The sequence below is a fragment of the Pantherophis guttatus genome, chromosome 2, assembly GCF_059756535.1.
Source record: "Pantherophis guttatus breed Tessera chromosome 2, ASM5975653v1, whole genome shotgun sequence".
In the NCBI taxonomy this organism is placed as follows: domain Eukaryota; kingdom Metazoa; phylum Chordata; class Lepidosauria; order Squamata; family Colubridae; genus Pantherophis; species Pantherophis guttatus.
In genome coordinates this window covers 173,967,327-173,982,172 of record NC_142064.1, presented here as the reverse complement: position 1 = coordinate 173,982,172, position 14,846 = coordinate 173,967,327, and the positions used below count along the sequence as shown (strand labels likewise).

The 14,846-nt window shown below is 41.2% G+C and overlaps 2 protein-coding genes across 3 annotated transcripts in view; both read right to left on the bottom strand.

Moving 5' to 3' along the window:
- The window catches only part of MAP2K7 (mitogen-activated protein kinase kinase 7), a 39,675-nt gene extending 33,726 nt beyond the window's left edge, over positions 1-5,949 (bottom strand). Inside the window, exon 1 of one of the 2 annotated variants that reach the window (XM_034407113.3) lies at positions 5,686-5,949. In XM_034407113.3, the coding sequence (XP_034263004.1) occupies positions 5,686-5,809 (124 nt within the window). In that variant the 5' untranslated portion in view covers positions 5,810-5,949. The remainder of the gene's footprint in view (positions 1-5,685) is intronic. The other variant, XM_034407120.3, reaches the window with a different exon arrangement.
- A 3,941-nt stretch (positions 5,950-9,890) lies between these two features.
- On the bottom strand, positions 9,891-14,095 carry LOC117659014 (volume-regulated anion channel subunit LRRC8D-like). Its single transcript, XM_034407129.3, has 2 exons — positions 13,921-14,095; positions 9,891-12,153 (listed from the first exon to the last, which is right to left on the bottom strand). The coding sequence occupies exon 2, from the start codon at positions 12,149-12,151 to the stop codon at positions 10,976-10,978; it is 1,176 nt and encodes a 391-aa protein (XP_034263020.2). The 5' UTR covers positions 12,152-12,153; positions 13,921-14,095; the 3' UTR covers positions 9,891-10,975.
- Between the last annotated feature and the right edge of the window lie 751 nt (positions 14,096-14,846).

Here is a 14,846-nt window from a genome sequence, read left to right as displayed (position 1 = left end):
CGCCACACAGGCTCCAGGCAAGCCAAGAGACGTGAAGACGAGCTTCCTGTGGCCACCTGCCACTCCATCCCACCACCACTTGGCTTTCCCATAGCCTACATGTCCAGATCGCGTGCCTCCCCCCCGCACCTCTGCCTGCTACCAGTGTCACCGCACAAAGACGATCGTCCCACAGCTGGCTGCTGCTCCGGCCCACCCCTTGGCTTTCCTAAGGCCTGCGCAGCCAGATTGCCTGTCTCCCACCCGCACCTCTGTCTCTGCCTGCTGCCGGTGTCACTATGTGAAGGTGAGTCTTCCGTGGCCGGCTGATGCTCCAGCCCAACGCCATTTGGTTTCCCACGGCGCATCCGGATCACCTGCCTCCCCCCACACCTCTGTCTCTGTCTGCTGCTGTTATCACCATGCAAAGACGAGCCTCCCACAGCTGGCCACTATTCCAGCCCACTGCCACTTGGCTTTCCTGCAGCCTGCGCAGCACGTTCAGACTGCCTGCCCCCCCCCGCCGCACCTCTGCTTCTGCCTGCACAGGTACTCAACTCACCTGTGCTGCTCAGGCTGCAAAGACACCGTTGGCCCGCATGCACTCGCCGCCTTCTATACTGGCCACGGCCACCCCCTACACTAGGGCTTACTTTTGTGGGACGGCTTTTATTAGACACGTGCATATAAAACAGGCTGGGGCTTATTTTCAGGGTAGGTAGTATTTTCGGGAAAACACAATACAAGCAATTTATTATCTGGTTCTAAAAGGAGTAGCAGTATCATCCACATTTACAAATACAGTGCGTGACTGACAACTAATAAGAAACAAAATTCGTAATCCAACATTCTCTATTGAAAACTAAAGAATCAAGGGAAATTCATCAAGTAAATAATGGCTTAATTTTGCTTTGGCAGATCTAAACAAACAAGTCTGACAGACCTAAAAGAAGAAAGAAAACTCCCGACGAACCCAGTTTATTCTACATACTGAGAACCATTACTCCAAAGAAATTTCAAACTAAGATGTTCATATTTTTTACTATCTGTAGTTATTAGGGAAATGAATTACTTCAGACACAAATTGAAAATGTGCTTCAAAGCATGTGAAGTAGACGCCATACGATTTAAAAAAAAAAAGATGTGGCAGAAATGCATACACAGTTCTAGTTAGTATCTTCAGTATGAAAAACCTCATAAATATTAGTCAATAGTGTCTGTTCTCACTTTAAAAGATATTGGAGTAGGGCTAAAAAAACCCAGGTTCCAGACCAATTGTAATAATAAAAATTCCTTGGGTGACTTTCAGCCAATCATACTCTCATAAATAATTCCCTCACAGGTTTGTTGGGATAAAATGAAATAAAATCCCTGTATAAATCAACGCAACCTTATGGAAATAATTCAGATTATAAATCTAATAAACAAACAAACAAAGCTGTTTAAGATACTTCTTGTCTTATTTTATTTCAGAAAACCTAGGTGCACCTATTATTGCTTATATTCTACAAGGCTTCTTCCATCTCTAGGTTTTCAGTGAATAAACTATTACATGGCTGGATGATCCACATGTAATCCTCTGCATCCAGGGACTGGGCCACTAGAATTTTCACTTTTCTATGTTATTGGGGGGGGGGGTGTCTTTTATCAAAAATAAGAAATATCTGAGCTGCTGGTCTTAAATAAATAACCTAAAATTTTGTCCTTGAATCTCAGTGGCTCCATTTTCAATCATTTTGGAAATTTGAACTTTGGACTTTAAAAGTAGAAATGTGAGTTGTTCTCAGATGTTTCCTGCTCCTATACCCACCCTTAAGCCTCCCAACCCAAGCCAAAACTTTGTCCCATCCTTTTCTATATACAGTGCATTCAGAAAGTATTCAGACCCCCTTCACTTTTGTCAATTTTGTTATGCTGCAGCCTGATTCTACACCTGTTGAATTTCATTTTTTTCTCATTAATCTACACTCAGTACCCCATAATGACTGAGTGAAAACAGAATTTTAGAAATGTCTGTAAATTTATTAAAAAGAAGAAAAAACTTGAAATATCACATTGGCATAAGTATTCAGACCCTTCACTCAGTACTCTTGAAGTACTGTTGGTAGCAATTACAGCCTCAAGACTTTTTGGGTATGACACGAAAGCTTTGCATACCTAGATTGGGGGATTTTCTGCCGTTCTTCCTTGCAAATCCTCTCAAGCTCAGTCAGGTTGGATAGCGACTGTCGATGGACAGCCATTTTCAGGTCCCTCCATAGATATTCAGTAAGGTTCAAGTCAGGGCTCTGGATGGGCCACTCTAGGACATTCAGAGTTGTCTCTAAGCCACTCCTGTATTGTCTTGGCTGTGTGCTTAGGATCGTTGTCATGTTGGAAAGTGAACCTTTGGCTCACTTTCAGGTCCTGAGTGTTGTGGAACAGGTTTTCATTGAAAATATCCCTGTACTTTGTTCTATTCAGCTTTTTCTCAACCCTGACCAGTCTCCCAGTCCCTGCTACTGAAAAACATCCCATAGCATGATGCTACCACCATCATCATGTTTCACTGTTGGGATGGTATTGGGTAGGTGATGAATGATGCCTGGTTTCCTCCAGACATAATGTTTAGAATTGAGGCCAAACAGTTTTGATTTCATCATACCAAAGAAGCTTGTTCCTCACAGTCTGAGAATCCTTCAAGTGCTTTTTTGCAAACACCAAGCAGCCTTTCATGTGTTTTGCACTGAGGAGAGGCTTTGGTCTAGCCACTCTGCCATAAAGCCCAGATCAGTGGAATGCTGCAGTGATGGCTGTCCTTCTGGAACTCTGTCCCATCTCCACACAGGATCTCTGGAGCTCAGTCAGAGTGACCATTCGGTTCTTGGTCATCTCTCTTACTAAGGCCCTTCTCTCAATTGCGCAGTTTGACTGGGCGACCTGTTCTTGGAAGAGTCTTGGTTGTGCCAAACTTCATCCATTTGAGAACTATGGAAGCCATTGTGCTCTTACGAACCTTCAATGCAGCCAAAATTTTATTGTAGTCTTCCCCAGAGCTGTGCCTTGCAATAATCCTGTCTCTGAGTTCTGCAGGCAGTTCCTTTGACCTCATGGCTTTCACTCTGCTAAAGTATGCATTGTGAAGCTTTCTATAGAGAAGTGTGTGCCTTTCCAAATCATGTCCAATCAATTTACCACAGACTGACTCCAATCAAGGTGTAGGAACATGTGAGCAATGATTAAGAGAAATGGGAGGCACCAAAGCTAAATTTCATGTGTTGTTGCAAAGGGTCTGAATACTTACATATACCAATGTGATATTCTTGTTTGTTTTTAATAAATTTACAAACATTTCTAAAATTATGTTTTTATTTTGTCATTATGGGGCATTGAGTGTAGATTAATGAGGGAAAAAATTAAATTCAACAAGTGTAGAATCAGACTGCAGCATAACAAAACTGACAAAAGTGAAAGGGGTCTGAATACTTTTTGAATGCACTGTATTTGCCATCATTCCAATAACAACCCACAGACCTCCTGCTGATCAGGAGAGTGATTTTGCAGCTCCATCCCAGGGAAAGTTGCTAAATATTAGTGCGGCAATGGTCAAGAAGGAAGATCATCTAATATCTTAGCCTAGTAGACCAAACTATTCATAATACCATTAGCTATATTACATTATATTACAATACAGTTACAATAAAACTCACAGTAGAGGAGGCGACATAATTTGTTTCTCTGTTCAGATTTTGGAAATGTTCTTAAGGCATTGTTGAAGACACCTATCAACACAAGCTATCACAAATGATAACCATACAAGATTCTAGAATGTCACAAGCAAACCTAAACAGGAATAAACTAAACATTAAGTCAATCTGGATCTAAAACTGATATCCAAGAGCAAAATTTCTATTCCAAGATTCCTATGGGATAGCCATGGCAGTCACACATATAAATAGATTTTATTTGCATAGCAAACTGTATGAACATAGTATCCTTCCACACAAGAATGATCCAACCATCATCTTTCTCATAGGATCCTCAATTAGTATGGCTAATAAAGAAAGATCTGAGATTTTAGTTTATGTACTTTGGATGAATCAGTTTCACCACTTCTGCTCTCAGGATACTCAATTCCATCTCTGTTCTCTGGATACTCAATTCTCCTGTTCTCTCTGAACAGAGTTTAGGTGGATTTACCTCAAATGAGCCTCAAAACTGAGCCCAGCACTGTATAATTTGCCATTATTTGCCATTTTGGCCCACTTCAAACGTATTAGGGATTTGCAACAAATCCATATCTTATAAGATCTGAAGCTTTTCAAGTCAGAAACAGTTAGAACATGATGGACATATTTAAATGAGAAAAAGTAGGGTTTATAGGTCTATAGGCATCTGGGCTGGCTGGCCAGACACAAATACTGTAGAGCAGTCATGTAATTGAGTATAATTCTTCTAATATTCTGAGTCCGTTCTATCATTAGCAGGTGTGTGGATACTATATTTAATAGCATTGCCCACAAAGAATTAGGCAAGGAAAGGACAATATGTCAAAAAGAAATGGAGAACGTCCAGACATTAGAAATGAATAAAAATACAGATAAATCTGAATGTAGATGAAACAAGCTTTCGGTTTTAACTTAAAAGAACAAGCCCTGGATACCATACTTAATCTGATTACTGTCTGGAGTCAAACAAAATGTTTATCCTACTTAACAAACTCATCCATTTTCTGTGATGCAACGAATCACCATTTCAATTCAGAACCAAACCAACATGAAATTTTGAAAAAAAAAATATCCAAGGTTTGTGAGTATGCAGTATAAGAGCTAACGCTTTAAGTGACTTGTTGAGAACCGAGTCGGGAAACTTGCAAGCAAAATATACAAAGCATCCTATATTTAGCCTGGAACTTGGATCTTACTGTTTTCAGACATACACAGGCACCAATCTTGCAGAGACGACTCTAAATATTTTTAAGCACACAACTGAGCTTTGAAAGCATTCTCAGTCCAGTGCTTTCATTCCTCTCCATCAAAAGACCGTTCGGCCTTAGTGTGAGTCCTTCAAAGTCCTTTTAAAATCATCATCATCATCATTCATCTGCACATCTCTAGGTTCTCCCTTTGCCCCAACTGATGTTTCACAGATGCGAACGCGGCCCGTATTCGTGTGTTCACCAAGTATAGACAACCATAAACCACCCTAATGTGTCCTGTGAATTCAGCCCATTTAGCTCCTTTATTGCAAATACGGCGGTGCAACACCCACTAAACAACTTGGCGGACCTGTCCATGCTGACAGGTCCCCTTCAGCCAGTCCTTTACCTTCACCTCCTAGTTTGGGTTAACTGTGAACGTTGGGCTGACATTGGGCTTCAGGGACCCCCTAATCCAGGACACGCCCATTTTAGGGGCTTCCACTCACTGTACACCTCTCCTTCTACCAAACTCCTCCTTCCCACTCTTTCCCTTATTTTCCTTCCCAACTCGAGGCGCAGTTCCTGGGCTTCCCTTTTCCCTCCTTCCTTCCTTCCCCCCTCAAGGCTCAGGGAAACAGGCCTCGGCTTCAGCTCTTTCCCTTCTGCCCCGTCCCTCCCGCCCCCCTTGGCGGCATCTCCCTTCCCTCCCCCCCCCCACACCCACTCCCACTGCAACCCGTTCAGTTTCCGAGCGCCTTCCAAGCTGGGCCTGCCATAGCCAAGCAGGGCCCCTTCCCCTCCCTTACTAGGCCGAGCCCGGGCCGGACTGATCTCCAGGTTGAGGTCGATGCGCCGGCGGGCTTCCCGGTTCTCCTGTTTCAGCTTGGCCTCCAAGCGGGACAGCTTCTGCTCCAACGAGGACGCTGCCATCTTTCCCCCCCCTCCCCCGGAGCCGCCGCCGCCGCCGCCGCGCAGCCAGAATGCACAAACACCGCAACGCGCAGGCGCGGTGTGAACCAACCAGGCCACCGTAACTCCATCCTCCTTCCTCCTCCGGCCCCGGTTTGCCCTACGCTTATCTTGCCTCGGAGGATGGACTCGCGCGCATGCGCAAGGCTGAAACCGGCTTTCTTTTCCCTGTGCCGGTCCCGGCACCTGCAGGGAGTCTAGAAAGGCGGGTGGTGAAGTCGTTTAACGTTTGGTGAGACTGCCGAGAGATCCTGCCGAGAGGTTGATCGAAGCGCCCATCTGTCCTCGGGTTTCTTATCGCGGCCATCCGAAATTTTAATCTAATTTTAATCTAATCTACTGTTGACCTCACCCCATTCCTAAGAGGCGTGCATAAGAGCACCAGCGTGCTTTCCGTCCCTGTCCTAATGTTTCCTCTGTTTGTATCTATTTTATGTATTCAATTCGTGCTTATACTTATATATATTACCTAATATGTTCTTGACAAATAAATAAAATAAAATTGTGGCTCGCTTATCAACTTGTAGGTTGTGGCTCACTTATTAACTAGTTAGTGGGGTTTGCTGTAATTATGGGGCTTGTTATGTCCAGGGACGTCTTAAAGTTAATATGACAAGGAAAGGTTATTAAACACAGGAGTAGAGAATAATTATAAATATATTTAAATTAAATTTAAAAGTCAAGCCAAAATGCATCATATGCGTGTCATATATCGCTCTAACACCTTAAGATCCTGTTGCATATTTAAAGATTTTCCTCGTTGGATTAGCAATTGTACCTAAGAAAATCATCTCCCAAACCTTGATCCCTTTAGTGCTAAAAAATAACTCAGAATAGTCACTATTTCTGAGCGTATAGGCAGGATGTAAAGGAAGGGATAAATCAAATAGCTTAGTATAACTATGCATCAATCATTCCAAACTGAAATTGAACTGATTTATGTACTCATAATCTGCTAATGAAAAGCATCCATGAGTTGCATTATAGAGATGTAAGAGACCATTAGATATTTAATGATCCCTGACCATAGTTGGCTTGGGTGCTGCTTTCAGTGAAGTCTTCCACATGTTCTAGCCAGACTTCTACAAAATAGCCAATCTACAATCTTTTTTATTTAAAAATTAGAGATGGCAGGCACAAAAAAACCTGTTTCAAGTGATAATAGCTGGATGTTTGGGAAAGCCTATTTATGGAAACTATAGTCTACTAAATCTGGAAGAAAGTAGTTTGGAAGAAATTGTTACTCTTAAATTGGCAAGAACGATCAACACCAAAGATTCATCCTGAATACTAATGTTCATTCAACAGCTCTGGAAGTTTACTTAAGGATACCCATGTGACTTTTAAAGAATCAATTTTGTTTTAGTATCTAACTGGATGACTACGTGGGGAAGGTATAGTGATAGATTCTTGCACTGAGCAGGAGATTGGATCAAATTATCTTAATGGTCCTTGTCAACTTTTATATTCTATTATTCTACAGCATGCTATTCTGTCTCCTTTAATCCATTAACAAGAATTTGCAGGACCACTGTAAACAGAAAGCAATTAGAAATATAGCTGCTTAAGGGAGCTAGGATTCTCTTTGGAGAATACCCCATTACATGAATGCAAATGGCACCAAATTAGGGCATCCAGACATCAATTTAAATATTTGCTATGTTCTCCTGCTTGGAGAATTTCTTGATTTCCAGATTCCATTCTGGGTCGAAATCCTGAAGCACATTTCTTCCAATTCCTTAGATGGCTATGATGGAAAGGAACGCTTTATTTGAAATAACAAAGGACTACTTAGTTGGACAAACCTGGAGCAAATTGCTTCAAGCCTATCAGAACCACCTATGTGAACATATTTTCTCCACCTCTTGCCCCATTTACAGAAACTGAAAAAGGTGCATGTTTTCTCATGAACTAGCCAGCATCATCATCTGGCCTTAAGGGGAGGTCTAAAGTGGAAGTGCACGAAAACAGTTACGATGCAGCAAATAGGGCCACAGATTTACTGTAATGAAATTTTGGCAGAAACTTGGATTGGCCCATTTTAGGAACTCATAACTGCTAACAACCAGGAGACTGGAAAAAACCATAACAATACAAGAACTGGAAAAGGACATGTTTACAGTAATGCAGACTAAAGAGATACTGCTTAATTATGACCAGTATTTAGATTCAGCACCTGCCAGCTACTTTGGGGGAGGTGGGAGTGCCTTCAACTCAGTATTTACTGTGGGAGACTGCAATTAGCTCATCAGAAAGTATTCAGGAGGGGATGCAAAGTAGGACCAAAACCATAAGCTGCCCATGGGCTTTTCCATTCCTGGCATATGGCTTCTGATTTCAAATGGCTTCAACTATGATCTTTATAATATACTGATGATGTCACTTAGTTCAAGTAATGAAACGTCTGAAAGTAAACAACCAAACTCAAAGAACACCAAGGACCTCTCCTGTCAAACCTGAGCTACAAATATTCTCCTTTATACATCTTTGTAATAATTAAACAGAGAACTGTCGGAACTGAAGAAGCTTCTTGGATGAGAAGCAAAACCTCTTCAAAGAAAAATAAAAGAAAGCCCAACTGCCTCTTGCAAGAGCACCTTTGGGACAATTAAAAGAGATATACATACTGGCCGATCCCAAACCAGACAGGGAGCAATATTTCTGTTTCCAAAACTAACAAGAAAGGGCTGCTGAAATGGTGGCGGCAGGAGGAGCAGATTCTAGCCTTTGCCCAGAGTGTGACTCCACTGGACAGAGCCTTGCCCAGGTTTTGACTGCACTGGAAGGAAAGCCCCACAAAGGGGGCCAGGTTTGAGAGCAATGGCCTGGGGCTAAGGTAGGAGTGAGGTACACGGCATGCCACATCTTTATTTATTTATTTATTTATATGCCGCCCTTCTCCGGAGACTCAGGGCGGCTTACAATGTAATAGTAATAGCAATAGCCTTCATCCTTTTGTATATTAATACAAAGTCAGCTTATTGCCCCCACAACTGGGTCCTCAATTTACCTACCTTAGAAAGGATGGAAGGCTGAGTCAACCTTGAGCCTGGCCAGATTCGAACCTGCAGTAATTGCAGGCAGCTGGTCTTAATAACAGGGTGCTTTAAACCACTGTACTACCAAGGCTCCTCTTGCAACAGGGCTCCTCCACTGAGCCAGTGGCTACACTACTCCTAGCTACTCTGCACATAAGAGCCACCACCCCATGCCCAGCTCCAACATTCATGGCAGCCTCAACCAGTACTGTGCAACCATCCCTAGAGCCTAAGTAGCCAAAGAGAAATGACCAAAAAGTTGCAGCTTTGCAGGAACTTTTTAAAATTGAATAAATGTATGTAAAATGGCACGCAATGATCCTTTTTTTTTTCCTCCTTCCCTTTTGACTGATAACATACTTTTCTATCAGTGCACAAAAAGACTTCAGGGTTGTGGACCTTACAATGCTCTGAGATTGCTGCTTCCTTGTGTTTTGCTCAAATACATCCAGGGAAGGTGAAGGAAAAGGAGAATCCATCTGGATTCTCTGAATGATGAGCTTTGAGCTATTACTTTTAGGAACTGGCAGTCTTCCACCTCCTCCATGTCCTGCTCAGTTTGCACTAAAACTTTTGTAGCATTATCTTAGTTTCTGCAGCTATCTTCCATTATTTTCAACTTTTGAGTAGAGTGAAACTCATTTTTAAAAATAGCATTGCATCTGTTTTGAGCGCCTTTTCCCTGCCATGACATCCCATCTACAGTATTAAAATCAACCTTTTTGAAGTCCAAGATGTATCTTAACTAAACTTCTTATTACTTAGGATGAGGCCAAGGATAGCTGATCATGTGCCTTCCTCTGCCCTCCCTCCCAAATATTGTCAGCAACACAAATTTCCTACTTTTGGTATATATTAATTATCTCTCAATAAGCATTGCGGTGAAACAAACACATTCATAACTGTAGAAACACACAGTTTCTACAAACCTTAGAGTCTTTTCAGCAAGTGATATATAGCCCTTCCCAACAAGGCACAGACAAGGAAGCAAGAATTACACAGACTTCTATAAAGTGTGTTTAATGTTAGGATTGAAGGTAAATTGGAGAATCTTGGAAACAGCATCAAATTCCCTGTCTTCTTGCATTAGTGGTTGATTAAGATTTGTGTCTCTTTGAACCATCAATTTCTTCTTCCTAGGCTTTTTGCAGCCTGGGCTGAGCTGCTGTTTATTACCAAATTCTTTCTTATCTCTTGATGCTTTATATCCAATGTTCCTTCCATGACTTTCCCACTTCCCATAATCTCTCATAGTAATCATGTAATGAAAAATAAAACCAGTTCCTATGGTAAGAGTTATTCATTTAAATTCCTCTGACATATATTTATCACTTTTTCTTCATTTTACCGACAAATCTCTAATGCTTAAAAGGAAAGGGAAAAAATGCTTTTCCAATATTGGTTTTTTTAGTCAGAGAATTTGACCTTTTGTTGTAGTCTATCCAATTTCCATAACAGTATTAGTTGCAATGAAGTGTGCTCTAGATTTTGTTCAGTGTGTTTCTGCTCACTTATTGCCTATGGAGGAGCAGGATTGGCATTCCTCTACTTCCTCTTCTTCCATTTCCTCTGTTTTCAATTTATAGAGGATGCTCCCTTTTATGTTTGTAAAATAAGAAGTAAAATATATTTTCTTTTTTTTTAAGCTGGGGGACTTGGCAATAAGATAACAACAGTCAGACCAGGTCTTTCATTTTATACTCAAAGCCCACTACACTCAAATTATGACCTGGTTGTTTTATCTACTTATCAATTCCTAAACTTATTTTCCCTTAGGATAAATGATTCATTCTAGGCATATTATCATGTGACTTGCTTCCAATATAACTTTCTCTTCTTGCATAACTTTTAGCAAGGAGTAAAATAGAATTGCATTAGCCCTAAATTAATCTGGGCTATTTTCAAAGGGCATTTCTTGTTTATTATATGCAATTTTCAAAGATTTTCTTCTGTTTGGATAAGTGGATCACACCTGAATTTTTATGGCACCTAAAACAGAAACACTCAGCTTCTGGTCTTTTTAATCAATAAAATAATTTGTTAAGGATTTGCTAGAATGGTTATTCACTTACTTACAAGAATATCTGTTTTATTTTGATGATAGGGAAAGATAATGGGAACCAGCCTTATCATTAGTTCCCAATTTACCACTGGGGACTACATCTAGCATGTCATTCTTGTGCATGGCTGATAAGAAATTAGCAAGCCGCCATGAATAGAGTTGATTACATTGGTCAGCCATGTGTAGCAAAAAAGCAAAATCATTCTGTCCATCTGGGATATCAAAGACACGACAGTCTTCATGTGCTTGCTTAAAAGAATATTTCTGCAGTGGTTGCCACAAAAGCCAAAAGAATGAATAAACCCCCACAATTCCATACAGGAATACTAAAAAAATATAAGTAGCTATCAATTTCTGTAGAATGAAAGCCATGCTATGGGTACAGGTGAATGTAGAGTAGCCAATGACGTTTTGTATGTCTGCCAGGCAAAGATGCTTGAAGGAGATAGATCCTACACAGTTGAAGGTATAACTTAGCACAGTTAGAACCTTTGCAGTTTTGAAGATGGTTTGTCCCAAATAGATTCTATAAATCATCCTACCACCTTCAGTGTGTGCCCTGAATCTACGGATCTTCTCAAAAAGGGCCTTGCCAAGTTCCCGATCCTTTGAATCTAGGATGGGAGAAGGGGAAGGAGACTTGAGTCGTCCTAGATACCCCATATTAACAGTGCACACACCTAGGAAGTGCGGGCAACCTATTTCAGAGAGAGCCTTGGTGGTCCAAGGTGACTCAAAACATTTCAACAGAATGGACAAGAAGTGTTCAATCTTTGATGAAGTCTTAGGATATCGGAGCCAGAAGTTGTTGCTTGCCATTAAGAACAGTGAATTGACAAGTGCGAAGTAAGGGAAATACTTCAAGAACCAGGGCAAAACTTTCTGATAACAGACATAGCTGATGTATAGATACTGTTGGTAGTCCAGATTGATTGAGCGATGACTGTTTGCCACAGGAAGCTCTTCACTGATGGTTTTATCCACAGCTTGAGGCTTGGGTACAACTGCTGAAGTCTCATTTAGCTTATTATTCAGAGGAAGGCAAGTCATGTTATCAACAGAGATTAATAGAGTCCCTGAGAGAAGAGAAATCATCAGCATTGCTAGTCCCAAATAGTCCATCAGAACATCCCACCAAGGCTTTAAAGACTGGAACTGGGCAAGGCTGTCGTTGAAGAAAGTAACTTCTGACAGGGTAAACATCACTAGAAAAAAAATAATTATTAGGAATATGAGTAAGTTGTTTGGCTTTTGCACTAAAATGGGTGTCAAACTGGTGGCCCATGAGCCGGATGCATCACACGCAGGCCATGCCCACCCCAGCTCCGCGAAGGGGAAAACATCACAAAACATCATGTGACAGCAACGTGACGCCACGAGTTTGACACCGGTGCACTAAAACAAGCGAAGATTTTAGAGCATTTGTTGTCCTAACTTCAGTTTATATATGTGTCTGCGTCTGTGTGTCTGTCATCTATCTATCCATCCATCCATCCATCCATCCATCCATCCATCCATCCATCCATCCCCACCCACCCACCCACCAACCTATTCATCCATCCATCCATCCATCTATCTCCCTAGGAGTAAGTCTCACTGACTGAGCTTACGCATTGTGTCCACTATGGTATTTTGACTTTTGCCAATTACATTGTGCAGATGTGGTTTATTTACTGAAAAATGGTTGAACAAACAATGGTTTAGTAGAAATGCAAATTAGGCTACAAAAAAATTGAATTGAAATACATTGTCCCATCTGCTGTAGAGAGAATTATAGGTAATCCTCCACTTACGACTACAATTAGGATCATAATTTTGGTTATAAGTCGTGACAGTTGTAAATTGAGGCACCCACATGCTCAGACTTAATTTTATGGCAGTCATGAAGCATATCATATGATCATAACTCTGAATCACAAATCACTGAACAAATCAAATGGTCATAAGGGTGAACCCATTCTCCTAAAACCTAAACTGAATGGGTTTTTTTTGCTGGAAACCAGCAAAAAACATTTCAAATCACAGTCACAGGACTGCAGGACACTGTGGCCAGTCATAAATGTGAACTGTTTGCCAAACACCCGAAATACTGTCATGTTACCATGGGGAAGGTGAGCAACATGAAATTTTACAACAACCAGAAATGTTTTATGGGCTGTAAAGCATCCTTTCCAAGGCTTCTGTAACTCTGAATGGCCGTTAAATGGCTAATTGTAAATCGAGAAATACCTGTAGTATAATAATCAACCTATATTAGTAGAGAAACAAAAGATCAAATATATTTCAAATGCTTGTCTTTTACTGAATGTAAAGTATTAATAAATAAATAAATACAATAAAAAATACTGTTGCAGGTCTCCTGAGCAGATGACACTGTTTGCTGTTTTTCCCAAGTAAGCCTTGGGGGAAAAAAACTTACAGTATTAACTCAAGTGGGAAGTTTCTTACAGTTTGGGTCATTTTATTACCGTTATGTTTTATAAATAGCCTTAAGACCAATGACAACTGCTAGTCTAATAACTTTTTAGACAAAGTATGTAATTCACTAGCTGAGTTGGTCTTTATTTTAGAGTGTTATACAGCCTGATTCACTGGAGAAGAGCCTAATGCTGGGAAAGATTGAGGGCAAAAGAAAAAGGGGATGACCTGGAATGAGGTGGCTGGATGGAGTCACTGAAGCAGTCGGCGTGAGCTTAAATGGGCTCCAGAGGATGGTAGAGGACAGGAAGGCCTGGAGGAATGTTGTCCATGGGGTCGCGATGGGTTGGACACGACTTCGCAACTAACAACAACCACAAAGCCTGATTGATGTGATTTGTAAACCATAGTTTATAGTTCAGTGTGCCATGTGGCAAAACAAATACCTCCCACCTTACTGTTTGCCCACATTATCTACCACGGACCACAAGCCCATTGAATCTCCCTTCCCTCTCTTATTCTTTCACTTCCTGTGTCTAGCATCAGCTCCTCACCTGCAGGAAGCCGATCCTTTCTGCAGACAATCTTCTCTTCCTTTTTTTCTATCCAGAAGGGTGCCCGTTCCCAAATCTTCTCTCCTTTATCTGTGATTGCCTACGATTTCTCAGGGCAACCCTGAGAGCACAAGAGGCTTTATTTCATCTCCATGGCAGCTGAATGCAGGAGGAAAGGACTGGAAGAGGGGGAAGAACAAAGCTAGTGTGACCTAGCCAGGAGGACTCATTCACTTTCAGCATGATTGCCCTCTCTTGAAATGCAAACAGCAAAACACGAAGGAGGAAAAGAAAAAAAGCTAGCAGAAATCACTAAACATATTAAATCACAGAACTATTAAGAGAACTTATTTTTTTTAAAAAAAATATGTATTCTTCCAACAACACCTAATAAGGCCAGCTGGCACCTACACACAGTTTAATAGTGGTGCCCCACTATTAAAATTACAGAGGCAAAACTCTCACACCAGGAGATGGAAACAAGCGGGATATCTGACATCTTTAATCCAAACTTTTAAACTTCACCCTGCCAAAGAAAACTTGTTTTTAACAATGCGGATTAAAGTGGATAAGGACAATTGCCAAAGGGAAAAACATGGACTAAAGTTGAATACAGGTAGTCCTCAACTTACAACCACAATTGAGCCCAAAATTTATGTTAAGTGAGAAATTTATTAAGTGAATTTTGCCTCATTTTACGTCTTTTTTTGCCGCATTTGTTAAGCGAATTGCTGCGGTTGTTAAATTACTAACAGTTGTTAAAGTGAATCTGGTTTCCCCACTGACTTTGCTTATCAGAAGGTTGCAAAAGGAGATCGCATGAGTCCGGGACACTGCAACCATCATAAATGTGAGTCAGCTGTCAAGCAGCCGAATGTAAATCACATGACCATGGGGGAGGGGCGGTGCTGCAACAGTCCTAAGTG

Bases quoted from the DNA above. Each gene is read 5' to 3' on its own strand.
- LOC117659014 (XM_034407129.3), bottom strand. From the start codon at position 12,151: ATGTTTACCCTGTCAGAAGTTACTTTCTTCAACGACAGCCTTGCCCAG.